At 37.4% G+C, this 26,193-nt stretch overlaps 2 protein-coding genes and 1 pseudogene across 2 annotated transcripts; all 3 read right to left on the reverse strand.

Annotated features, from left to right (window-relative positions):
• Positions 1-2,811: 2,811 nt before the first annotated feature.
• On the reverse strand, positions 2,812-8,925 carry LOC121242057 (RNA-binding protein 2-like). The gene is made up of 6 exons (XM_041139950.1): positions 8,528-8,925; positions 4,476-4,612; positions 4,093-4,384; positions 3,908-3,969; positions 3,690-3,771; positions 2,812-3,161 (listed from the first exon to the last, which is right to left on the reverse strand). The coding sequence occupies exons 1-6, from the start codon at positions 8,634-8,636 to the stop codon at positions 3,058-3,060; spliced, it is 786 nt and encodes a 261-aa protein (XP_040995884.1). The 5' UTR covers positions 8,637-8,925; the 3' UTR covers positions 2,812-3,057.
• Positions 8,926-19,304: 10,379 nt separating this feature from the next.
• LOC121242058 (G-type lectin S-receptor-like serine/threonine-protein kinase LECRK3) lies at positions 19,305-21,883 on the reverse strand. The gene has a single exon (XM_041139951.1). The coding sequence runs from the start codon at positions 21,780-21,782 to the stop codon at positions 19,452-19,454; it is 2,331 nt and encodes a 776-aa protein (XP_040995885.1). The 5' UTR covers positions 21,783-21,883; the 3' UTR covers positions 19,305-19,451.
• Positions 21,884-23,692: 1,809 nt separating this feature from the next.
• Positions 23,693-25,882, reverse strand: LOC121243114 (annotated as a pseudogene).
• Between the last annotated feature and the right edge of the window lie 311 nt (positions 25,883-26,193).

Consider the following 26,193-nt stretch of genomic DNA (forward strand, 5'->3'; position numbering starts at 1 on the left):
ATCATAGAAAGAGTAAAGTACTGTAATATTTCCTTAAAATTAATTTATTTTTACCATCTTTGAAATATTTACATAAGCTAGCCTCGGCCTAATCTTCATCGATTATTTGGCAAGAGAGAAAAAAAAAAAGTAGACTTCTATTTTAAAAATGAAGAAAAAATTACATTGAGAGAGAGACAGAGAGAGAGAGAGAGAATCAGTGTGTTTTAGAAGCTGTCTATTAATGATTCTTTCGAAGCTGTCTACTTGATTTGAAGTAAATAGCTAGGAGCAAAGTATTATCTTGTACACAACACGCAGAGAAGGCAAAAATCTATGGAATCTTCAACTTTGATATTAGATCGGTCATATCATATGATTGATACCCACCATGCATATATATACATATATATGGATATCCTTTAATTTCACTATCATATAATATGAACTTAACAAAAATTAATTAGGAGTATTAATTAGGGATTTAATTTAATGCTATGCGTCTTTAAAATCGGAAATTTGGAAAGCATGAAGCATGTATGCAGCAAATAATTAACAAATATTGTTTGTCAAATGATCAGCCATAATATATATATATATATATAAATCAAGCTAGATGATCGAATTCATTAAATTAAACTCAAGGCTGATCAGCGTTATTTGAAAATAACTAACAAGTGATGTGAAACTATTTTAAATTGTTGAATTATAAAATAGTACTTTCATAACTGTAACTTTCTTTTAAAAAAAATAAAACCGATAAATTAATAGGAGGAGTAAAAGGTAATTTTGCTCTTGTTTCTCATTGTATTGTAGTAATTATTTCTGCATGAAAAAAGTATCCCGATCGAGCTTACCCAAAACTCATGTGCTGCACAAGAAACTAGCAGCTGATAAATTTAGCTACTCATGTAGTAGGGGAGAATAATCAATATCATTTTCCTTTTTCTTGAGAAATTCTTATTCAAAACTGCTGTATTAGATCTGCAAATTTACTGCAAAATCAGTGACCTGCATGTAGAAATTGTACTGATTCTCTATATCAACCGGCCTGAATTAGTTCCCGAAAAATGCTCAAATTAACCAGTAATGGCACTAACTAACTTAATCTGTAGCATCCGTTCCAATATTAACTTTCTGAAAAGCACAAATCATGAGTTGACAAGCTGTACTTGATTCTTCTTTTATAAATAAAACAACTGTAACAGTAGTTTACCAAATGAGAATCAATTCCAACTTTCAAAAGGTCAATTAAGCAGTACTTCTTGTAGAGACAATAATCTCCTACCAAATACGAAATAAGAAAATACAATGAGGGGCCCTCCTTCGATAAATGATGTCCATCCATTAATTAGGACTCACCCACAAGGACTGACAATGACAGATTGCAACCCAATTGATTGCCTGAAATCAACGGCAAAGTACAATTAATTACTCTGCTGTAGACTAAATAGCATCAATTGGCATGAATTAATAAGATTCACATATATATCAATTCCTACCCTCAACAGAACCGACACATTGCATAGGGCTATTAAAGTCTAGGTGGTCTGATTCAAAAAGGGGTCCAAACTGCAGACCTTGAAAGTTGGGAGAGAGACTCGGGGCCACCTACCAGCACTGAGGGTACATAAATTAACTCAAACATTAAACAGGATAGACTATAGAGTATTATGTTTCAAAATGGCAAGAAAGTTGCATAGCACAGGCAAAAAGCTTCAGCCTTTAGCCTATACAGAAGTCAGGTTTAGCCCAAGCGATTTTTATACAAGCCAGGCCCAATCTTGCTGGACAAGACTCGATTCAAGCACCCGTCAACCTATGCCACGCACAGACCCACCCGGAAGCAAAATAAAGATAATGATAGACTTATTATTTTTTATTATTATTCTTTTTACTTTTTTTTTTTAATTTTTATTTTTACTAAACGATTAAAAAAATGACTATTGGTGAAGTTGAATACTTTTTAATTTTTTCATAATGATTAAGAATATTAAAAAAATATTTGAAAAGGAAAAAAAAAATCAAATACTAAATAGAATAATAAATGAGTGATAAAAACCTAGGTACATTCAAAACCCATATCCACTACCAAACAAAAAAGCAACGAAGTTCCTTAAATTATATTCTTTATTTTAAGGACGGTTTTGGATATAAAAAACCTTCCACTCATCCCATTTTATTTTAATATCCAAAGACCACAAACACATATTTTTCAATTTCAAGTTTTCAAAATTTTTTTATCTAATAATTACTTAATTATTACAACTTTCCTAAACTTTCAAACAAAACATAAAAAAGCAATTCAATTTTTTTAAATCTTAAAATAAAAATAATATTAAAAAATTAAATTCTAATAATATTTTAACTATATAATATTTTTATTTAATTTTTTCTCTCATTTCCCATAATCTCATAAAATATCTCAACTCAAATAATTTTAATAGCATTCACAAACTATTTTACAAATCATTTCACTACTATTTATAGATCATCCCATCTCATCCCAATATCCAAATCAGGCCGCTGAATGATATAATTAATCTGGTAAGGAGGAAAATGCCAAGGTAATCTACATTTGCTGAAATAAACAGTTCACAAATTCTAAGCACCATATGACAAACACAACCCGACTCTAACACAGCTGTTATGAATGTATGCATGTAAATGCAGCACAAAAACGAATCATAAAATGCTTCAGCATCATATTTAAATGTAACTCCATTCATTCACGCATCCAAACTTATGAATGCACAGATGGTAATATAATTTTGAGCATAGAAATTCAAAGAGTTCTTGACTTCTAATCGAGCAATAATCACACACCATTTAATCTTGAAGATACCATGTACTGGACATAATATTCAAATTTCTGTTTGTTCAATTGCATAAACAATGGATTTCTTCTCCATCTCACACCTCAAAACTATCTGCACCTCACGAGCTCGTAATTAGTTCGGTCAGGGTTGAGCAATTTAAATTGCATTTGTCTGTACATTATATCATGGACAAGCATGTCCTAAAGGAGGGATCCCACCGATGTCAGCTGCATTTACCTAGAAAGGACCTGAAGCCTGCTCATCTCTTACCACGAGATCCAGAGCCAGTCCTTGGACCTGGAAATCGTGAAAACTGCAGCCGCAAGTAATTAGATTCAGGATCATCATCATCCATTTTATAACCTGTGCAATCCAAATATACAATCAGCACCTGGACGGTTTAGAGAAGCAGCCAAGTGGCTTGCTATGTCAAGCAAGGAATTAAATCCTAAGACCGATTATTAGTTATAATTGTAGCTTTTATGGCAATGTCTCTTTAGAATTCTTTGGATCACAATTTAATAGAAAATCTAGAATCCACAATCGTAACCTCTATCGATCCCTCCAACTAGAAATCATTATTCATAGTTGTAATTGTGATGTCAATTACTTATCTACAGAATTAATTGGAGAATAACTCCAATCTACACGTACAATTTAGCATCTTTGAATACAACAATAATCCCTATTTATACCTTCCATGCATAGCTATCTCAAAACATAATCTTGAGTTATGCGATCAGGTTTACTGGTGAGAACTTGGAAATATATGAAAAATCAGACGCTACCATTGTATTGCTTTATTGTCTTAATAATTAATCACAATATGATAAACACTAATCCCCCCAAAAACTGATAACTGTCATGATGAAGAAAGGCAAAACCAATCACCTTGCAAGGCACTCATAGCAGTTGCTGCACAGGCTGCATTTGCAAAATCCACAAAACACAGGATAAGAGGATCTCCCCCACGCTGCATTATGAATGGATCAGTTTAGTATGAAGAAGAAGTCACACCGCACGAACTTCCCATAACTCACAATAACACTACAAACTAAGTCTAACAAAGCAGTACAAAAAGATAAGATTATAACTCATGCCCCACTTACGTGTTTGGATTCTTTGCTTACAAGTCTCACTTCTTTATATCCAACAAAAGGGCGGAAAATATCTAAAGGTCAGCTAAAGGAAATGTGAACAAAAAAACTTTCTTAATCACGGTCAATTTAAATGACTTTGAAGGAGGAAACAAAGATCAATATAATTTATTGGGCAGTCTCACAACAAAGGATACGAGCTACCTCCCTCTTTGTGCTGTCAGAAGGAAGCCCTTCAACATATAAAGTGTTGGAAGCATCTGGAGGCAGAGGCTGTGTTTCACGTCCAGGCCTAGTTGCATCAAGGGGAGGCTGACCACTAACGGTAACATTTCGACCATTCGGTGCTAGATCAGGACCAATAGCCCCAGGATGACCCAACACAGAAGGATCAGCTATTGGAAGACCAGGCATTCCAACACCAGCGACCCTTCCCATCCCAGCTCCACGGAGTGTACTGGCTTCTCCAGAAGTAAAAGAAGAAAGTTGCTTCAAAAGCAATTGTAATGAGATTTTAGCAGTCATATAGATCGATGAATGAAAAGAAAAATAAGGACAGGTTATGGGGTTATGAGGTTACTGCACTCTGGAGATAGCGATCATAAGCTGATCCTATTGTTTTTGTGTCCTTTACTGCCCGTGGACCACCATGATCATCATCTCGTACTAGATAGTTATGCATCTCATGACCTGAAGGAAGCACAGAAGGCGCAAGATCTACAAAATTTGAAAATGCTGATTAATAAAGTTCTTAAATCTAATTGCCTCTTTGACGCAAGATGCAGACATGCTGTGAACAAAATTTTAAAACAATCCTTCGCATGCATCTTTAGATTGATGACCCATGGGGGGGTTTGGAGGAGGAAAAGAAGTTTCATCTGGTTAGTTGAAAGACAGTATGTGCCCCAGTTGTTTATGGGGGTTGGGAGTGTGTAATTTGAAAACTTTTAATAAAGCTCTATTGGGGAAATGGCTATGGAGATATCACTCGGAGGAAGGATTATTGTGGAAGGAGATTATAGACGCTAGATATGGTGTTACTTGGGATGGTTGGTGCTCCAATGAAATGAGAGGGGGATATGGAGTGGGTTTATAGAAGTTTATAAGGAAGGACTGGCCTTATTTCGAAAAACATATTTGTTTAGTAGCTGGTGAGGGTAGTCGTATCAGTTTCTGGCGGGACGTGTGGTGTGGTGATCATGCATTGGAAAGGGTTTTTCCGGCTCTCTATCGTATTGCAGCTAATAGGGAGGTCTCAGTGGCGGATATGCGGCCATTTGTTCATTGTTCTCATCAGTGGAATATTCTTTTTAATAGAGATTTTCATGATTGGGAATTATCTATTGTATCAGATTTTTTCAGTCTATTATATTCCATGGGAACTCCTCTGGCATAGTGTGACAGTTTGAAGTGGAGGTCTAGTAAGCACAAAAAATGTATTGTTAAGGCGTATTATAACATTTTGGTTACACTGGACCATAATCCATTTCCCTAGAAGAATATTTAGAGGTCTCGTGTGCCTTCTAAAAAGTAGCATTTTTTGTATAGAATGCCGCTCTTGGGAAGATCTTGACTACGGACAATCTGCGGAGGAGAGGATGTGTAGTGATGGATTGGTGTTGCATGTGTAAGAAGAATGGAGAATCCGTGGAACATCTCTTACTACATTGCGAAACAACAAGGGTGTTGTGGGATGAAATCTTTGAAAGGGTTGATGTTGCTTGGGTTATGCCTTTGAGGGTGGTGGATTTGTTAGGTTGTTGGAGGAAGATGCAAGGCTGTTAGCAAGTGACAGCAGTGTGGAAGATGATCCCGTTGTGCATCATGTGGTGTATTTGGTCGGAAAGGAATGTACGCTACTTTGAAGATAAGGAATGCTCAGTAATTGAGCTGAAGAAGTTCTTTCTCGACACCTTATTGCTTTGGTTTTCCGTTATTGTATTAAACGGGGACAATGTCCATAATTTCTTATCTTTAATTTCTCGTACTTAGAATGTTGTTAGGTGTTCTTCTGTATACTTCCTGTGTACATGGCCTATGCCTATTTCATTCATATCAATAATATTATTTCTTACTTATCAAAAAAAAATATTGATGACCCATAATTACATGTAGCACCCTCGTCTCACATTGGGAATATGAATAATCCGCATAGAGTGGGTAGGTTATAAAAGTAGTCATGGGTGCTGTCTCACAATGGCTACTTACTAGGTGAAAGTGGGATTTATAAGTGATTCTAAGCATGTTTCAAATTGACTAGTCTTTTTGGAATTATAGCATAGATGTGACTAGTGCTTTCCCAGATGTTACATGACAAAGAGACCAGATCAAAGAAATAGGAGCCTTTCTATTTGATTTTGGGTCTTAGAGGCATAGAAGTAGTATGAGAGATGCCCAGTCTAAAACTTGAAACAGGATCACAGCAGCTAACTTACGTAGCACACAACCTATTAGCAAAAGACAAAAGGGTGGGTATGGTTGGGTAGGAGGTTGCTCACAGTCAAAGGAACATAATCTTTTTCTTTTTCGATGATAAAGGAAAATACCATTTAGAAACAACTAGAAGCCTTATCACTCATAAAACAAAAAAAATCTAGAAGCCTTATGCTCTGAATTAGTTTGAGATTCAAAAAAAATATTATGCCCTTTAGATAAACTGTACATTTGGTATATAAAATTAAACTAGACATGGACAATATTGTGGGCTTCATATGAGCCGATCTTATCTCGAGAGAGCTTTAGCCAGGAATTGTCAAGATAATGTAAAATTGACAGCCAAAGGCATAACCAATAAAATCTGGGGACTTAATTTTCCCGACTCAAATGTTAACACGTTAAAAGAACACTTTGAATGAACTTCAAACCAGCCCTTATTTAATAGAAAATATAGATTACTTTAGTTACATCTAAAATCCTGAAAATCAAAGGAATTATCTATAAGTTAATATGAAGAGTTATGCATATCCTATAATATTGGTTTTTACACCGCGAGGTGGCCAGTACCATGTGGGATGACTTTTTCGTGAGAATTTGATTGTTATGGGTCATGCCTTTTAGACTAGTGGACTTCCTTGCAAGATGGCGAGGCCTCTGAGGCACGCACACCAAGTGACAGTGATCTGGAGAATGGTTCCTATATGTATGTGCTGATGCATTTGGCATAAGAGAAGACCGTGAGAGAATGATGGATGAGCTTAGGCCCCGTTTGGATTGAGAAACTATCTCAACTCATCATTACAACTTTCTTAAATTCCAACACAAAATACAATAAACAATTCAACTTTTTCAAATTTCAAAACAATAATAATATTAAAAACATTCTAACAATATTTTATTCAACTTTTAAATTTTATCTAAAATCATCTCATCTCATCTCACTATCCAAACGGGAGCTTAAAGTTTTCTTTTTTAAAACTTTGTTATTATGGGCAGGAGTATTGTTTGTAATGGGCTAAATGTCCATGATCTTCTACTTTCTATTGTAAACCCTAATTAAGTTATTCTCATGTATACACCTTGTGTACTTGGGCTTTGCCTACTTCTATGAATAAAATTCTTGATTACCTATAAAAAAAAAAAAAACATATCCTATAACATGAATGGGGTGATCCAGAGATCATAGAGCACCTCACATACATATATACATACATACATACATATATATTTACTTATCAAAATATGTATACATATATGTGTGTATTATATGTATGTACGTGTGTGTGTATATATATAGCAACTTACATTAACAAGAAAAACCATAATAAAAAACAAAAATCAATTATTCACTGGTCACAAAACTTCCTTGATCTTTAGCAATGTGTATTCAAATTTTCAGTCTATATTTCGAGTGAGTACACTGGGAATTCTATTTATTTTGGGTTATTTAGAAAACATGAAGAATGTAAATAAGGCTACAAAAGAAAAGTTTGCCATTGAAAGCCCTCTCCCTCTTAGGATGAGATCTCATCCATCACTTTCTTTTACTCAATCACGAGATTACAATCTCCATCAATAAAATATTATGCCCTCGTCAAGCCATTCCGTACTAAGTGGCACAGCTAAAATCTCACGTTTCTGGTTAGGAGCTAACTTTGATACCTTTTGTGATGACCCAAGGAAAACCCTAAGCCATAATATGGATTAATACTCCAAAAGGACTAATCAAAGTTACAATTAGAGCCCTTAGAATGGAGGAACTCTTACTCAATCCGGGTATCACAGGCAGTTACATGGATAGTGGGAATAAGGACGAAAAAGAAAAGTTTAGAGCTGGCGCCACAAGTTAAGGAGGCTCACAGGGGAAACGAATGAATGACAACAAAAGATGTACAGATGCAAAAAGGCTAGATCGTAACCAGATCACAATGCGCGTAAAAAAAATCAACCAAAGTGTTTGCGGCACATGGGGACTAGACCCAATCGAAATACAAAGAATTTTTAACAGTAACTCCATCCAAACGCAGTAGTTAAACAGTTTCAGCACAGATGCAGAAATTTTTTGCATGCTTCCTAAATATAATCCCTTAATCGAAAGGGTTTCGTGGCCAATCCAAGAAATAAGAAGGAAACAACTAATTACGGCTAATAGAAGAAGAAACAAAGCACAAAAATAAAACGAATATGAGGGCGAACCGTAATCAGAACGAGGTCGTTTAAGCAAGTTGGCAGAAGAGAGAAGATGATGGTGCTGGTGCTGTTGCTGTTGCTGTTGCTGCCGCAGATTCCAGTACCCATCCGCCATCTCTTATTTCTAAACCCAGATTAAAAAAAAAAAAATCGAAAAGATCTTCGGGGTGGATTCCGGGGGATTGCTGAAAACCCTAGCTGCTGCAAACTCTCTCTCTCCCCCTCGGGTATGCTGTTTCGAGACCTTTGTTTTTTCGGGAGGTACTTGTACACTTCAGTACCACCACAGCACGACCGTGCAACCCGAACTAAGCGCACTGATTGATTTGGTGCGGACGGCGTCACTTCTCAGCACAGTCGCCTGTGATTTGCGATCCTCTGCAATTCGGTCTGATTGAGTTGGATTAATTCGGAATCCGGAATACTAATTTAGGTCTATTTTATTTTGACAGCTTATCTCAATTCATCTCATTTAATTTAATTCTTATAATTTTTTTAAATTTTAACACAAAATATAATAAAAAATTCAATATTTTCAAATTTCAATACAAAAATAATATTAAAAAAATATATTCTAACAATATTTTATTTAATTTTCAACTCTCAACTTTAATCTCAACTCATATCATCTCATTTCAAAAAACAAACGAGATCTTAGATATTTAAACAATATTAATTTTGTAAAATATTAAAACTTTTTTTTAAATATTTTAATATTAAAATATTAAAACTTGTTAAATAAGGTTAATTCCAATTACCTTAATCTGAGTGGAATTAACATAAGTTTGAATCTTTGCTGATTTTATAGCTCACATCCAATTGTTGTGAATATATCTCAATGTCACTTATTGTAACACTCAGGCCTAGTACCAAGTTTAAGCTAATCGCAGGTCCTATAAGATTTTTATTATGGGTTAATATGTAGGAAAAGCACACTTGAGATTTAAACGAGTAATTTTGGAGTCACCTACGACCCAAAAATTTATTTTTAGCAGAATACGAATTTTATTGGGCTTAATAATTAGACTAGAATTAGTTTTTTTTTTTTTTTTTAAAGAAGAATTCTATTTATAGACCTTCAGTAACAGTCATGAATACAATAGAAAATAATTCCCATATCAACAAAAGAGATGGAATGTAATAGTGCATCCCTAGCAAGCTTATGAGCAGCTTGATTTCCTTCCCTCCTAACATGTGAAGCAGACCACTCTTTATAGCTATTCAATTGAATCTTTATATCTTCAATGAGCATACCCGTAGCTGACCAGTTCTCCTTGTTGCTGTTGATTGCTGAGATGACTAACTTGGAGTCGCCTTCAAGGATGATCCTTTTGATTCCTAGTTGTAGACCGAAACAAGAGGCTTCCAAAGCTCCCATAGCCTCTGCCAACAAAGGGTCAGGGAAGAGGGGTATATATTTCCTTGAAGTTGCCACAATCCTCCCATTCCAACCCTGATGATTAGGCCTATCCCAATCTTGCACTGAATTCTATCGACAGCAGCATCCCAGTTGAGTTATATATGTTTTCAGGGGGTGGGCTCCATGAAGAGATCCTGTGCTGCACAGAAATTTGCTGGACTAATTCATTAGTATGGCTAGAGTTAAAATCATTTAGAGTTTTCTTAGCCAGTTTAGCTACTGAGTTGGGACCTTGAACTCTTGTTGGAATATGAAATGATTTCTCCTCATCCAAACTCTTCTAGCCAACACAGCAAATTCTTCAACCAGTTCCTTGCGTCCTGAATCATGTAGTTCTGTTATGAGATTCTTGATTGCAGGTTTGGGGGAGGAACATTTTTGAAGTTTCCTTGAACATTGGTGCCATACATACTGAGAAGCAGGGCAATTCCAAATGGCATGAATGACACTCTCCTCTTCCAGTTGGCATATAGGGCAGAAAGGCTTTTCCATAATCTTCTTTTTAAAAAGATTTTGGTTGGTAGGTAATCCCTCATGGCTGGCTCTCCACAGGAACAATTTATTAGCAGGAGTGATCTGAAGCTTCCACAAGTTCGACCAAAACCTCTCATCATAAGAGCTACTAGAAGCCTGGCCCGTCATAGATTCCATTAAATCTATATGCAAGTGGTAGGCACTCCTCACAGAGAAAGACCCCTGAGAAGAACCTGGCCAAATTAGTTTGTCAGGGTTGTTGTTATAGCTAACAGGGATCTGCTTGATCAAATTAGCTTCTTTAGGTAAAAACAAATCCTCCACCATACTAGTCTTCCATTGTTTTGTACCAGGATCAATTAAGACACTAACAAAAGCCTCAGGACCTAGACCCCTCACTGGACTCATAATTTTAGCATATGGAAGATTTGGAACCCACTTATCCTCCTAGATTTTGATATCTTTGCCATTTCCAACTCTTCACCTGGTACCCCTTTTAACAAGTTCTCTAGCATCCATTGTACTTCTCCAGATGAATGAAGGCCTACTTCCTAGTTTGGCTTGAAAAAATTCACTGTGTGGAAAGTATTTAGCTTTTAGCACTTGAGAAGCTAGAGCTTGAGGATGATGCAGTAGCTTCCAACCTTGTTTTGCTAGCATTGCAAGGTTAAAGCTATGTAATTCTCTGAAACCCATGCCACCAGCTGCTTTCAGTTTTCCCATAGTCTTCTAAGATACCCAATGGATTTTTCTTTCCTCTTCAACCTGACCCCACCAGAATTTCTCATTACCTTCTTAATATCTTTCAGAAGGGACCAAAGTAGTTTAAAAACCCCTATGCTATAAGTTGGCAAGGCCTGCACCACTGCTTTTAGGAAGATTTCTTTTCCAGCTTGTGACAACAATTTGACTCGATGACTGCTTAACCTTTGTCTGACTTTGTCCAGGATAGACTTGAAATATTTGTATCTTGACCTGCCTATTAGAGAGGGGAGTCCAAGATATTGTTCATAAGGAAGGCTAGATCTCACCCCTGCAATGTTCAATATAATATTATGATTTTCCTTTGGAGTGTTCTTGCTAAACTGTATTGAGGTCTTCTCTTTGTTTAAACATTGGCCTGAAGCTTTTTCATAGATGTTGAGCAAAAAAATTAGCCTGCACTATTCAAGGGAATTTGCTTTGCAAAAAATTAGGCTGTCATCTGTAAATAGTAGATGGTTTAGGTGTATTCTGCCTCTTGCCTCTTGCCTCCTGCTATAAGGACACCTGAAATTGCTTTTGAAAGTTCAGCTTGGTTGAGCATAGAGCTTAACACTTCTGCACAAAGGATGAAGAGGTAAGGAGACAAGGGGTCTCCCTGCCTAATTCCTCTAGTAGGCTTGAAAAGTTCTTAAGGGATGCCATTGAGTAGAATGGAGTAAGACACAGATTCCACACACTTCATCACAAGTCTGATCCAATTTTCAGCAAAGCCCATTTTTCTCATCACTTCTCTTATAAAAGCCCATTCAATGCGATCATACGCTTTACTCATATCCAGCTTCAAAGCCATGAAACCCTCTTTTCCTTTCAATCTGCTGTTCATGGAATGTAATGCCTCAAAAGCCACTATAATATTATCAGAGATTAATCTGTCTGGGACAAAGGCAGCTTGGGTAGGGGAGATAATGTCTTGTAGTATGAACTTCAATCTGTTGGCAATGGCTTTTGAAACAATCTTGTACAATACATTACAAAGGCTTATAGGGCGAAAGTCAGATAATTTTGAGGGACAATTTAGCTTAGGAATAAGGGCAATATGAGTAGAGTTTATATTATCAAAATGGCCATCAGAGTTGAGTAAGAAAAGAGCCTCTTCACTTACCTCGTGTCCAATCGTGCCCCAATGGTTTTGATAGAAAGCTGGAGGGAAGTCTCTGGCCCTGGAGAACTCAGAGAGTTCATGCTAAAAAGAGCTTCTTCAACTTCTTGTCTTGTGAACTTTTTAAGAAGCTTTGAGTTCATTTCAGCTGTGATAGTTTTGTCTAAGTGCTGTAAGCTTAAGGGAATGTCTTCAGGGTTGGAAGTAGTAAAGAGACCCTTGAAGAAGTTATGAAATTTTGCACTTATTTCCTCCTTAGTAACTGCTTTTAAACCATTTTCATCTGTAATTTTACTAATGAAATTTCTCTTCATTCTTTGAGTAGCACATTGGTGAAAAAATTTGGTGTTCCTATCCCCTTCCCTCAGCCATTTCTGTATTGCCCTTTGTCTCCATTTTTTGTCTTCCTCCTCAAGCAGTTTGTCTAATTCTTGTTTTTTGGCCCTTATTTCTTCTGCTAGATTCCCTATATTAGCCTTTTGTAAGTCAGATAATTGTTGTCTCTTGGCTTGATGCTCTTTCCTCGCACCATTAGCTGTCACTTTGCCCATTTTTTGAGCTTATCTTTGCACCTGGATAGACCTGTAATAGCCAGATCGAGTTTGTTTTGTGCCAAAACACTTCCCTTCCATGCCTCCTCTACAATCTTGTGGCACTCCTCTCTGACAGCCCAATAGGCCTCATATCTAAATGGCCTTTCCTCTCTGGCAAAGAATTGACTTCTTGAAGAGATGGTATTATTAGAGGCCTATGATCTGACTTTTGGGCAGCCTCTGTACTCACCATGGTATCTGAGAACATTTTCAATCCATTTAGCATTAACACATGCCCTATCCAATCTTTCCTTGGTGAATTGAGGACCCTTTCTGTTATTGCACCATGTGATTTTGTCTCTTGTGTAGCCTAGATCACTCAGCCCATTCAAAACTAGAGATTGTCTAAAAGCTTCCATCTGAGGGTAAGGTCTCATTCCCCCTCCATACTTTTCACCATTATCAGAATGTTTTAATGCATTCAGTAAGTTCAAGCTACTACTTCTTTTGGATGTCAAAGGATGGCCATAGAAGCCTGTCATGAGCCATTCCTCCTTATTACCTCTTTGTTTGATCTTAGTAGAGATATGAAAATGAGAATAAGATATCAGTGACACATTCAATTCATCCTTCCAAAATAAGGCCAGGCCACCACTTGCACCCTTGCTATCCACCACAAAACAGTTTTTCATTCCTAATTTAAGTTTCACTTTCTCCATCTTAGACATGGAGCACTTAGTCTCCATTAGGAAAATGAGACTTGGGGTCTTAGTCTTCACCAAGAGGTGAAGTTCATGAACTGTCCGGGGGTTCCCAAGCCCCTGGCAGTTCCAGCTTATACAGATCATGGCAATTGGTTGTGTTGCCTAGCAGCCACCACCAACTTATCATCTTTAATCTCACCCAAACTTGGTAGATTAAGCTTATGTTTTTTACTAACATCTGAGGGCCTTTTCTCATCTTGTTCAGAGGCAAGATTCCTTTTCAGAGGAGTTAAAGAGTGGATCTTTTGAGAAGTATCCTGGATGTTCTCAACTGCACCAAGATTGTGAGCCCTTGCTCGTCTTTTCCAATGTGGGTTCTTCTTAATTTGAACCAGTTGATTAATCTTTTGGGACATAAACTGGTTTAGAGAATTAACCTGAAAAGCTAAGGAGGGACCCTTAGCAGCTTTTGGAAAGTCTTCTATGTGACTGGCATGTAAAATCACCACATCTGCATGAACTTCCGAGGACCCACAACCCTTGTCAACAGGTTTCAAGGTAGAGTTAGTAGTTCCTGAAAATCATCCCTCATGATCTTTTTTGTAGATTTCCTTTTTATTAAAAAAAGATCCTGTTTGACCTTTTGCATCAGTAGGCCACTCTGGTGAAGTTTCCTCGAGTCTTTCCACTTTCGGTAGGTCAACTTGCTTCTTCTATTGGTCCTCTTTTTGGGAACCACAAAGGTATGGGTGTCTGCTGCAGGATCCTAAAAATTAGGGGCTTGATCATAGTCGACAGGGTGGCCTCCCTCCTCTGACTTGTCCTACTGCCGGGCTGGTGCTCAAAGCTCCGGCCACCTCATTCGTATCTTTTAGTGGTTGTGCTACCAGCCTTTGGAGGACTCGCATGGAGCCAAGGTCCAAAGTCATTGCTAGACTTTTTGTATGTTCCTCGAGGTCCTTTCGAGCAACCTCCACCAACCTTATGCTTAATGGTGCCACACTGGAAACAAAAGGAGGAAGGCGTTCGTATTTAATAGGCAACCATACCTGTTTATCTTCCAGCTTCAGCAACCTCCCTCTGCATAGAGGTCTTGTGATGTCAATCTTCACTTTCATACATAAAAAAGGACCCCATGCATTACCAGACCCATCTGTGTCCAACTCTAGAACACTCCCAACTCCAGACCCTAGTTGCCTTCCTATTTCATGGGTCATGCTCACCAAAGGCATGTTATGAAATTGTATCCAGAAAACCTCATAAGAAAAAGACGGTGCTTCTTACACTAGAGTCCCTTCAAGGTCCTCCATGCATACCAAGAATCTATCAAAAGTCCAAGGTCTACCTAGAAGTACCTTTTGTTTATCCTGTTGATGCTGAAACTCAACCAGGAATTTATTGTGACCCATCTCTTTGAACTGTACCCAACCCACCATGCTCCACATTTTCGCCATTGTAAATCGAAAAGCTTCTTTGTTGACCATTCTCTCAGAAATGACCAGTACCATAATACATAACTTCCATTTTCCTGTTTATCTATCAACTTCAGTCTGTGGAATCTCCACCTTAGCTCTCTCTTGATTAGATAAAGAGAAGCTTTTCCGCATCTTCTCCAGCTCAGTCTCAATTGCACCCCACACCCTAAGTGCAGAGACCACCGATGCTCTCACAAAGACTAAACCTCACCCTCCAGGAGGAACCTCCTTTTTTAGATCACGTGTGACAATCCCTCATTGGGGACTAGACTAGAATTAGTTAATGGATGAAGTGTGATCTATTTATTTGGGAATTGGTCAAAAAATTTATAGAGACAAGTTGGACTATTTTAGCAATTGAGTCGATGCCTATTTTATTTTTATTTTTTTAATACTCGATTCATGAAAATATGAACAAGCTAGAAAAATCTCGAACTACTTTAACTGGCCAAATTTTTTTATTTATTTTTGTTAAATTCATATACCACCAAGATGTAAGCCTAAATATTTTCGAAATGGACCCCAAACCCGTAGCCCACAAGCGAAGCCCAAAAGCATTGTCTGAGGCACGTGCATAACTCCATGCACGTTGATCTCTCCCTTCACTTTCATTAAGGTTTCCAACAACGTGTATATATAGGTAACCATACACTAAGATCACACTACATGCACATCAGTTTCTTCCACGTCGCACATCTCCACCACGACTCCCACTCTATGCATGTCTCTTTTTCTATGACCACCACTCCACCAGCTCCTCCATGCACATTCATAGCATCTCCGAAAGCCATCGTATGCCAACCCCAACCAGTGTATGTCCACTGCACGAGACTCCCCTTGCCTAGCCCCAGTAGCAATCAGCAACCTTGCACCGAGAGCCACCAATGTACGACAACCACCAATGGCACGACCACTTGCACCCTTCAAGTTCTGCTACCACCCCGCACTCAAGGCAAATCTATGTCTGCAGCCACGAGAAGTATCACATGGAAGCACCACCCTTGTGGGAATATCCAAACCGTGTGCCCAAAGCCCCGCTGCTTTGCATCGCCACTGCCAATCAAAACTTCTGTTTTACCAAACCCAAAACAGAGCAAGCAAGTGTTTTAAATCTTTTCCACACCGTGCTCGTAGCCACCACGGTTGTTCAGCCACTGTTGAGGCCATGGTGCCATTGCCATCAAAAGATGCCGGAGGACAAAACTCCACCTTCGGACGCTGCCCTGGTCGACGTCCAGTACCCCAGACCATCACACGCCTCGCTGTCCATGGTGAGCTTCCTCTCTCCCTTTCGCTGTGCGCTCTCTCTCTCTTATCACTCTCTCTTTCCTTCTCTCTAAGTGCTCCGTTGTCGCGATCATCTCCGCCCACCACTGCCTCGTTACGTCTCTCCGTCCCTCTCAGTGGGTATGGCCCTCATCCTCTCTCTATACCTCTCGGTTACTATAACACAACACATGCGTTTTGTTTTCTTTAGTGTCTCGGTGAAGATGTGTTCAAGTTGGGCTTATTTTCCTCTAGTGGGCCAGTTGTGATCTCACATGGATGGGTTTTGTTTACGTACTGGGCTTATATTTAAAGTGCGCTCAGTTTTAATTCAAAATAGTCTATAAAATTTATTTTTATAACAAATATTTAAGGGATTTAAATTATGTTGTTAAGCATTAATTTTTATAATTTAATTTCAGAAGTAAATAGTAACCGGTATTTTATTTTGAACGCTTCAAATCTAATATAATCTATTTTTATAAAATTAAATTTTATTGTTTACTGTAATAGATTTTTGGTGTAATTATATTAACTAGTATTAAATTTTATAGTTAGATTTTAGTGGTAAATAATTTAGAATTTAATGTCTTAGTCGGAGAAATTAAGTGAATATCGATGAATTTTGAAAAGTGATGGTATTTTAGGGTTAGAGATTTTGAAGAATTAAACTATGTTATTTAAATATTTCAAGTGCAATTAGAAAGTACGAGTTCAATTGGAACTTTACCTAAGTTATATGACCTTTCTATAAGTGACGATTGATATCCCCTTGGCACTATTGTTAGCAAATTCAGAGAAGTTAAGAAGTCTAGGTAAGCGGAGTTCCTATGTTAGACTTTGCATAAAATAAAATGAACCTAGTTTGATTTTATGAAAAATGCATGATATGTTTTGAAAGAAATTTGAAACCACCTTAGCTATTTGTTCTGCATTACTCATGAAATCTGTATGAAAGAAAATAGTATTTTTTTTGTCATGACTGGTGTAGACATGAGCAAAATTTTGACATTTTGTTTCTAAACTATGTGAAAAATAGCGAATATGAAATTTGGAAATTTGTGCATGTGATGCAAAGATGTTCTGAACCTATTTTTTTAATATGTGAAATGATTTGAAATCGTTCAGTTCTCTGTTGTGATATGATGTGGCATCTGAAAACCTTTGGTATGACTTTCTGATTCTGTATGTGATTTTGTTTTTGGTTATGATCTGATGATTCTAATTATGTTTTGCTATGATATATGGCTCTCCCATAGGTGATAATAATGGCCTCTGGCCATGTTACGGGTGATAATAGTGACCTATGGCTCTACCTCAGGATATAATAAACGACATTGTCACATGATATAATAGTGACCTATGACCCTGTCACGACATATAATAGTGACCTGTAGCCCTGCCACGAGATATAATAGTGGCATCTGGCTCTGCCACAGGATATAATAGTGGTCTCTGTTCTGAATGCAATCGCTTTGGTATTATGGTGATTTATGTTCTGCTTGACTTTTTGCAGAATGCACAACCTTACTACTGGGGTCAAACTTGGTTTCTGTTCTGATATGATATGATGATAATGTTCAGTCATATTATGCCAAAAGAAATTTTTGAATATGATCATTTTGAACTGTTGCTCTGATAACATGTTTTTGGATTTACATTTCTGAAACAAAAATATTTTGTTCTGCATTATGAATTCTATAAAAAGATTCATGTTTACATACTAGTATATGTTCTCTGCTTATTGAGTTGTTGATAACTCACCCCTTATCTCCACAATATTTTTCAGATAAACTGAATATTTCAGTTGAGGATCAAAATTACGGAACATGTGTGAGATGAATTAAGTTTAGTGGATTAAGCTTAGAAGGTTTCTATAAGTATTGACGAATTTTATTAAGTAATTTTGTTGTGTTTTGATGATTTGGTATTTTGGGAGGTTGATTATATTGAGGTAGTTGGTTTGAAACAATAATTTTTATATGACATTGAGAATTTTGAGTCTATATATGGACTGTGATATATGATTTTAAGTGAAATGAAGTAACTCTTTGACCCTTTCGGAATCGGGGCGTTACACTTGCTATTAGAGTCTCGTTAAATAATTCTATATTTCAAAATCAAGAGCTCCATAGGGTTGCTCTAGGAAATTGATGAGAGAGATGAGAGATTTTATTTTGTACGTTCACTTTTTTCACTCTTAAAATTAACGTACATAAAACTCTTGTTTATAAAATCTTTTAATGGGATGGTTAATTAACTTCGATGAAATTAAGTGTTAGTGGTGTGGAGTTAATTAACTCTGAGTGGTGGAGAGTTAATGAGGTGCTTGTAACTTCTCTACCTATGTGATTGTGGACACTATATGAGTTATGGGGTACTATTACTAACAAAACTAATACTTAGGAAATTTCGTTCACTTTCACAAAATTTTTCATCTCATATTATCTAATCATTATAACTCTATCAAATTTTTATACAAATTAAATAAACAATTCAATTTTTTCAAATTTCAAAGTAAAGATAATATTAAAAAAATATATTCTAACAATATTTTATTCAACTTTCATCTTAACTTATCTCATCTCATCTCATCAGTAAAAAGAAACGAGGCAATTATTAAAACTACCAATCATTTATATTCTAACACTAGTTAACAATTAGCCAATAAAAAAGAAAGGGCCTATAATGAGTAATTCTACATACAACCGTGAAGTACATAAAGCCGAGTAATTTGAAAAAAAGTGGGGTAAACTATTAAAAAATTAATTTTTTTTTCATGTGGGTCCCATGTTTTATTCCTTTTTTTCAAAGCGATTATGCGGCAGTTGCACAATTCACGATTGCACATATCTTTTCTCACTAATAATTATTTGGAATTTTACAAGGATAATATTAACTATTTTAGGAATCATATTTTATATTTATCTTTCTAAATCGTATCATGTAATTTTGAGTATTTTAGTACTATTTTTTGTAAAATAGAAAGAATCATATTCCTTTTATGTTCTAGAGTACACTTGTTGCATGGATTGCTGGACAAAAAGGAAAGCAATTAAAAAAGTAATTTTCTCAGGAAAAGAAAAGCCATCAAAATTTATTCACAAGATTATTGATAAGCTGAACAAATTTCTGATCTGGCTGTTTTTGGGGTCTTAGCTACTTGGGTGCAAGGCTCAAATTGACTTGCATAGTTACATGGCACTTGAAAATGGGGTAGGACTAGGAGGGGCTGGTATCTCCACTGTCCCTTCCAACATGAGTACCACCCTCTTCATTGTAGGGCGAAATGATGGTTCTTCCTGGATGCACCAAAGTCCCACCCTAACCATTCTCTCTAGCTTGTTCATTTCCACTTGTTCATCCTTCACCAGCCTATCCAATTCACCAGCTTCAAAACAATCAAAGACCCAATTTGCAAGAACCACTTCCTCCTCTGGAAGATCAACATCCACATTCCTTCTACCACATACGATCTCCAACAACATAATCCCAAAGCTATAGACATCTGCTTTTAAAGTTATGGGCAAGTATCTGTGCCATTCAGGTGCAACATATCCCCTTGTTCCACGGATCCCAGTGTATGTCCTGGTTTGGTTAGGCATCAGCAGCTTGGCCAAACCAAAATCTGCAATTTTTGTACACTTTTGCTCATCCATGAGTATGTTTTCAGGTTTGATGTCGCAGTGGATGATCTGGTTCTCACACTCGTCATGCAGATAGAGAATGCCTCGAGCTACATTCAAAGCTATTCCAGTTTTTTCCTCCCAACTTGGCTTTCTTCTAGATTTGAAGAGGAAATCTGCTAAAGAACCATTGCTCATGTACTCGTAGACTAAGAGTCGATTTGTTCCATCATGACAGTAGCCAAACAACTTGACCAGATTTTTATGATGAGTTCTCCCAATTGCTTTCATCTCATTACGAAATTCTCTCTCACTTTCAGCCACCACTGTCTCTAGTCTCTTCACAGCCACGACTGTCTTGCCATTGTCTATGACACCTTTAAAAACTGTCCCAAAAGCTCCTTTACCCACTTCATCTCTGAAGCCATTAGTTGCCTTTTCAAGCTCCCCATATGTATATGACCGTAGACTGACTTCTTCAATTAACCCATCATTCCCTTTGTTTTTGATCTTTTTATATTCCCAAACACGACATCTGTAAATGAGAATACCAGTAATTACTAGAATGCCAAGTGCAAAAGCTAAAAGTGCAATACCGCCAAATAAGACGCCCATTCCCTGTTGTTTCTTTCTTCCCTTGCTTACCTGTGTTGTGTTAGAACTCCCAAATCTCACCTTGAATATGGTTGTACTGGCATTACCTTGTCGTTTTCTCCCGTATCTTAGCGGAAGCTTCTGTTTTCTGCAGTGCTGATCTTTAAATAGGGCGGCTTCACATTCGCAGTCTTTCAAGCAGTCGTCTCTACATTCAGTTTTGGTCAATGACAAAGTAGAATAGGGGTTGTCTTCCCATTCAAAACTTTCCAATTCCTGAAGAGTATCAACTGTTTCTCCATTCTTGCTCGTGCAACCATCTGTGCTGGAATTTCTCTTGCAGCCCAAATCAGGTTGTCCTCGATCTAAGAAATCAAAACCAGGAGGGCATGTACATACAGCTTTCTGTTCCTGTACAGTACAATAAGCATTTAGGCCACAGAGACCAATAGGATCACAATTACTGCTAGAAGGGGACCATTCAATTGACCAATCATCATCATCTTGATTCAAGCCATGAGAATATAACCGCAATATTCCGTCAAAATCCAATGTCAAACGATATAAAGAAAAATTATGAGAGGTGTTTCCTTGGCCGTTTAAATTCTTGATATTGAAGCCGGTATGATTAATTAGGGAAAGCTGACCATTACGACCAAGATTTAGAGAGATATTATCTCCAGCGTCGAATGTTTTTGAGTCCCAGTAAGCATAGTCATTAGCTTTAGGTGGAATGTCTGACGGGTATTGCACCAGGTTCCCATCATGCTGCATTATAAGTTGAAACTTTCCCCTTGCATGATTTGTCTCAGAGCTGCTGGAGAATAGCTTGTTCCCCGCCAAGAGAGGTTGACCAGGTAAAATAGTGTCTGTTGGAGCATCAAAAGTCTGCCATATGATGTTTGAACTTGAATTGTAGAGGACAAAGTTTCCAGTATCGAGCATGGAGGCATAGGAAGCGGAGAACAGTGCATTAGTTAGAGCAGTCTGTTGGCCTTGTTCTTGTTCCAAGACAAGCCTGCCATCATTTGTCAGAAGCAATGTGACATTTCTTGATAGTGGCGGATTGTCCCGGTTAGCTGTCCATACGACTGTTTTTTGCCGAATCTTTTCCAACCAGATGCCTATGGCAAAGCCATCACCTTTCTTGTAGAAGCCAAAAGCGAACTGGCCAGAATCTGATAACCAGTATGGATTGGCATTTGGAGAGAGGGAAGAGCCGAGGCTAATGCTGGAATTTCTTTGTTGAGCAATTGCAGCAGAGAATCCAGTAATCAAAAGAAGATAAAGAAATATGGAAACCATTATTAAATTCCTTTTTTTGAATGAATGACAATTCTATTCAACCAAAAGAGAGATAAAAAGCTGTTTCAGCAGAATAGAATAGTAAGCAGCATGCTTGGCTGCAGAATGAACATAAGGAAGACTACAGACAGAACAGATCATATAACTTAAAGTCATCCTACTTCAAGAGCCTTAAATAAAGAAACTAGCACCTGAAATAACTGTGATACGAACAAACAAGAAAAAGGCTATCTTGTTGCAAAAGATTGAGTCATCTGGGAAGGTTTTGAAGGTCTGAATTCAAGACGAATTGATAAACAAGACTCTCATTCAGACCAACATATAAGCTTCCACTTTTTGTCTCTGTTAGTGGAGATAAGACTTTGAATTACATACACCTAATATCCGGGCTGCAAGGAAGTCAACGAATGAAGACTAATTTTTGAAGTTGAAGGCATAGGGACCATTCATGATTCATCTACTAAAGAACACAAGGAAATTGGGATGTTATACCGAGACCACCTGTGCCGGTCAAGCTCTTCTATTAAGAACCAGAACTTCCATGGTCTTTTGCAGGACTTTTCAACTCCAAACAGGATCCGCAATGTTAGACCTTACAATTCCAAAGACTTTCAACTCATACTCCAGATCAAAAATTTCAATGTACCCCTTTTTTCTTTAGTCCCAAATTAATTATAAAGACTTTAAAAAATACTATATAAAAGTAGCCAAAAATTATCCCAAAGATAAAATACAATTTTTTTTTTAATCTATTATCTATATAATTTTTAAAACATTTCATTGACTCTGGTGGATCAGCCACCTCGGTATTCTCCTCGTTGATGTTTTGGTACGGCCAAAGCCCAACAATGCGATTGAAAGATCTACAATAGTGGCATGGGCATTGATACAGCGCTCGGACGTTCAATAATAAATAAAGAGTAGAAAATATAAATGAGAAAGACAAATATATTTACGTGATTTGACATAAAAGCTTAAATCCACGTGTTATTCAGAGGCAAATCCACTATACATGGAAATTTTTACTGTTCTTCATGATCTCGTGTAACTCCAAGTACAATAAAGGTTAAAGAACACCATTTTCCCTTCAACGACATGATAAAAAAGCCAATATCGCCTGGTTGATGAAGCCCCAGGAGATGATGCCTCTATGTAGAAAAATCCTATTTTTTTATAAGCCACTTGGAAGTTGTCGACATCTTGTCAGTTCTATGTTCCACCTTTCTTCATTCATAACTTTCCATGCTTTAAAGCTTAATCTCATTCAACTTCTATAGATATTTTTTCCTTCTCTTCCTTCTTTTTCTAATGGCCAGGCCTCGATCATTTTATCTTAGAACTACTAATTACCTTAATATTTTATCACTTCCCTTAAGTTTGTTATCCCTTTAATATTTGAGATTCATGGAGCAGACCGAGGTTCACGTGCACGGCTGTATTCATGGCGTATACAATGCATCCCAATCACGTGAGCAAAAAAATTGTAAATTAGTCAAAATTATAATCAAAGTGGGCCAAATATCATTTTTATTTGCATTTGGTTGCATACCAACCATGTTGGTCGGGATAATATTATAGCACTCTGATGATATCGGCGGTAGTTTGAGAGAAGTGTCATCCTTTTCTTATATTTTTAACATATACTTTATATGTATGTATACGTACATATAACATATAGAGAAAAATAGTAGAAGTAGGACTTAAACTTCATATTAAAAAGGCAACACATAAATTAAGAAGTGGATGACGAGGGCATACACAATGGAATTTACAACGTGATAAACATGGAAGGCGGCACTAGCTTGGTAGCAACAATAACTTGAAATTCTTTAAACCCAATTACAAATCGAGTTTTATGGAGGGAAAAAAGAAAAGAAAAGAAATACTTCACTCTTATGTGTAATGAAGAACTAATGCTGAAATGAAGATTGTGCGCATGAAGGTTCGAGTATCTCTACGGTACTTTCCAACATTTGAACCACCTTCTTAATTGGAGGGCGAGCTGCTGGGTCTTCTTCTACGCACCACAACCCAATTCTTATCATCCTCTCCAAGCTTAGCTGATCAACTTCTTCAGGCACCAGCTTCCACACTTCATTAGCCTTGAAACAATCGTAGACCCAGTTAACAAGAATAGCTTCTTCTTCGGGAGCATTGAGAGCAATGCTCCTGCGACAACATATAATGACCAAGAACACAACTCCAAAACTATACACATCTGCTTTTACTGTGATGGGCAAGTTCTTGTGCCACTCAGGGCAACATACCCTCTTGTTCCTCTTATCCCGGTTAGAGTCCTAGAATGGTCCGGCATCAATAGCTTTGCCAATCCAAAATCTGCAATTTTTGCACACCCATGCTCGTCTATTAATATGTTGTTGGGATTGAGGTCACAATGGATGATGCGAGTCTCCCATTCCTCGTGTAAGTAGAGGATTCCTCTAGCAATATTCAAAGAGATTTTAATTCTTTCTTCCCAATTTGGCTTTATTTGGGATTTGAAAATGTAGTTAGAAAGTGTTCCATTGCTTATGTATTCGTAAACCAAAAGCCTATTCGAATCATCATGGCAGTAACCTAGTAGTCGGACTAGGTTTCTATGGTGGGTTCTTCCAATAGACCTCATCTCGTTCCTGAATTCTACATCTCCTTCAGCCACAACTTTTTCAAGTTTTTTTACAGCAATTTTCCTCTGCCCATTTGACAAAGTGCCCTTGAAAACCGTCCCAAAAGAGCCCCTTCCCAGTTGTTCAACAAAGCCATTTGTTGCAACTTCGAGTTGACTGTAAGTAAATGCTTGCAGAGAGACATCCTCAATAAATCCTTTATTAACTTTGTACATAACCTTTCTGTACGACGAAGAACTCCCAAATATCACCTTGATTATGGTTGTACCAGAATTTCCTTGTCGTTCTCTCCCGAATCTTAGCGGAAGCTTCTGTTTTCTGCACTCCTCGTTTTTGAATAGCGCGGCTACACATTCGCAGTCTTTCAAGCAGTTCTCTCTACAATTACTTATGGTCAATGACAAAGTAGAGTAGGGGTTGTCTTCCCATTCAACACTTCCCAATTCCTGAATAGTATCATCCGTTCCTCCATTCTTGCTTGTGCAACCGTCTGTGCTGGAATTTCTCTTGCAGCCTAAATTATGTTGTCCTCGGTATATGAAATCAAAACCAGGAGGGCATTTACATACAGCCTTTTGTTCCTTTACAGTACAATAAGCATTTAGGCCACAGAGACCAATAGGATCACACTTATTGCTTGAAGGTGACCATTCAATTGACCAATCATCAACATCTTGATTCAAGCCATGAGAATATAACCGCAATATTCCGTCAAAATCCAATGTCAAAACGATATAAAGAAAAATTATGAGAGGGGTTTCTTTGGCTGTATAAATTCTTTATATTGAAGCCGGTAGAATTAAGTAGGAAAACCTAACCATTACTTTCAAGATTTAAAGACACATCAACTCCAACTCCGTCTGTATTTGAAGCCCAGTAAGCGTACTGTGTTTTACGTGGAATGAATGATTGGTATTGCACCAGGTTCCCATCCCCCTGCATTGTCGGTCGAAAGTTTCCACTTGAATGATTTGCCTCAGAGATGCTGGAGACAAGCTCCTTCCCCTGGACGAGAGGTTGACCAGGTAAAATAGTGTCTGTTGGAGAATCAAAAGTCTGCCATATGATGGCTGATTCTGAATTGTAGAGGACAAAGTTTCCCGTATCGAGCATGGAAGCTGAGGAAGCGGCGAACAGAGGATTAGCTAGATCAGTTTGTTGGCCTTGTTCTTGCTCCAAGACAAATCTGCCATCATTTGTCAGAAGCAATGTGACATTTCTTGATAGTGGCGGATTGTCCCGGTTAGCTGTCCATACGACTGTTTTTTGCCGAATCTTTTCCAACCAGATGCCTATGGCAAAGCTATCATCTTTCTGGTAGAAGCCAAAAGCAAACTGGCCAGAACCTGATAACCAATATTGATTGGTGTTTGGAGAGAGGGAAGATCCCAGACTAATGCTTGAATTTCTTTGTTGGGCAGTTGCAGCAGAAAATCCAATAATCAGAAGAAAAGAGAGAAATATCGCAACCATTATTGCTTTTTGGGATGAATGACAATTCTATTAAACCAAAAGACAGATACTAAGCTGTTCCACTTTAGTCTCTGTTAGTTGAGAAAAACTTTGAATTGCAAGGAAGTCAATGAAATATAACTACTTTTTGAAGTTGAAGGCATATGGAGGGACCATTCATCTACTAAAGAACACAAAAAAATTGGACCCCGTCACCACCTGTGCCGGTCAAGCTTCTCTATTAAGAACTAGAACTTTCATGGTCTTTTGCAAGGATTTTTCAACTCCAAACAGGATCCGCATGCAATTTTAGACATTACAATTCCAACCTT

This window comes from Juglans microcarpa x Juglans regia, chromosome 8D (genome assembly GCF_004785595.1).
Source record: "Juglans microcarpa x Juglans regia isolate MS1-56 chromosome 8D, Jm3101_v1.0, whole genome shotgun sequence".
In the NCBI taxonomy this organism is placed as follows: Eukaryota; Viridiplantae; Streptophyta; class Magnoliopsida; order Fagales; family Juglandaceae; genus Juglans; species Juglans microcarpa x Juglans regia.

Excerpts from the sequence above, each read along its gene's own strand:
- LOC121242058 (XM_041139951.1), bottom strand. The coding sequence starts at position 21,782 with ATGGTTTCCATATTTCTTTATCTTCTTTTGATTACTGGATTCTCTGCT.
- LOC121242057 (XM_041139950.1), bottom strand. The coding sequence starts at position 8,636 with ATGGCGGATGGGTACTGGAATCTGCGGCAGCAACAGCAACAGCAACAG. Across the intron at positions 4,385-4,475 it reads ATCGCTATCTCCAGAGTGCA|CAACTTTCTTCTTTTACTTC; the intron begins GTAACCTCATAA and ends TTGCTTTTGAAG. Across the intron at positions 3,162-3,689 it reads TGCTATGAGTGCCTTGCAAG|GTTATAAAATGGATGATGAT; the intron begins GTGATTGGTTTT and ends TGGATTGCACAG.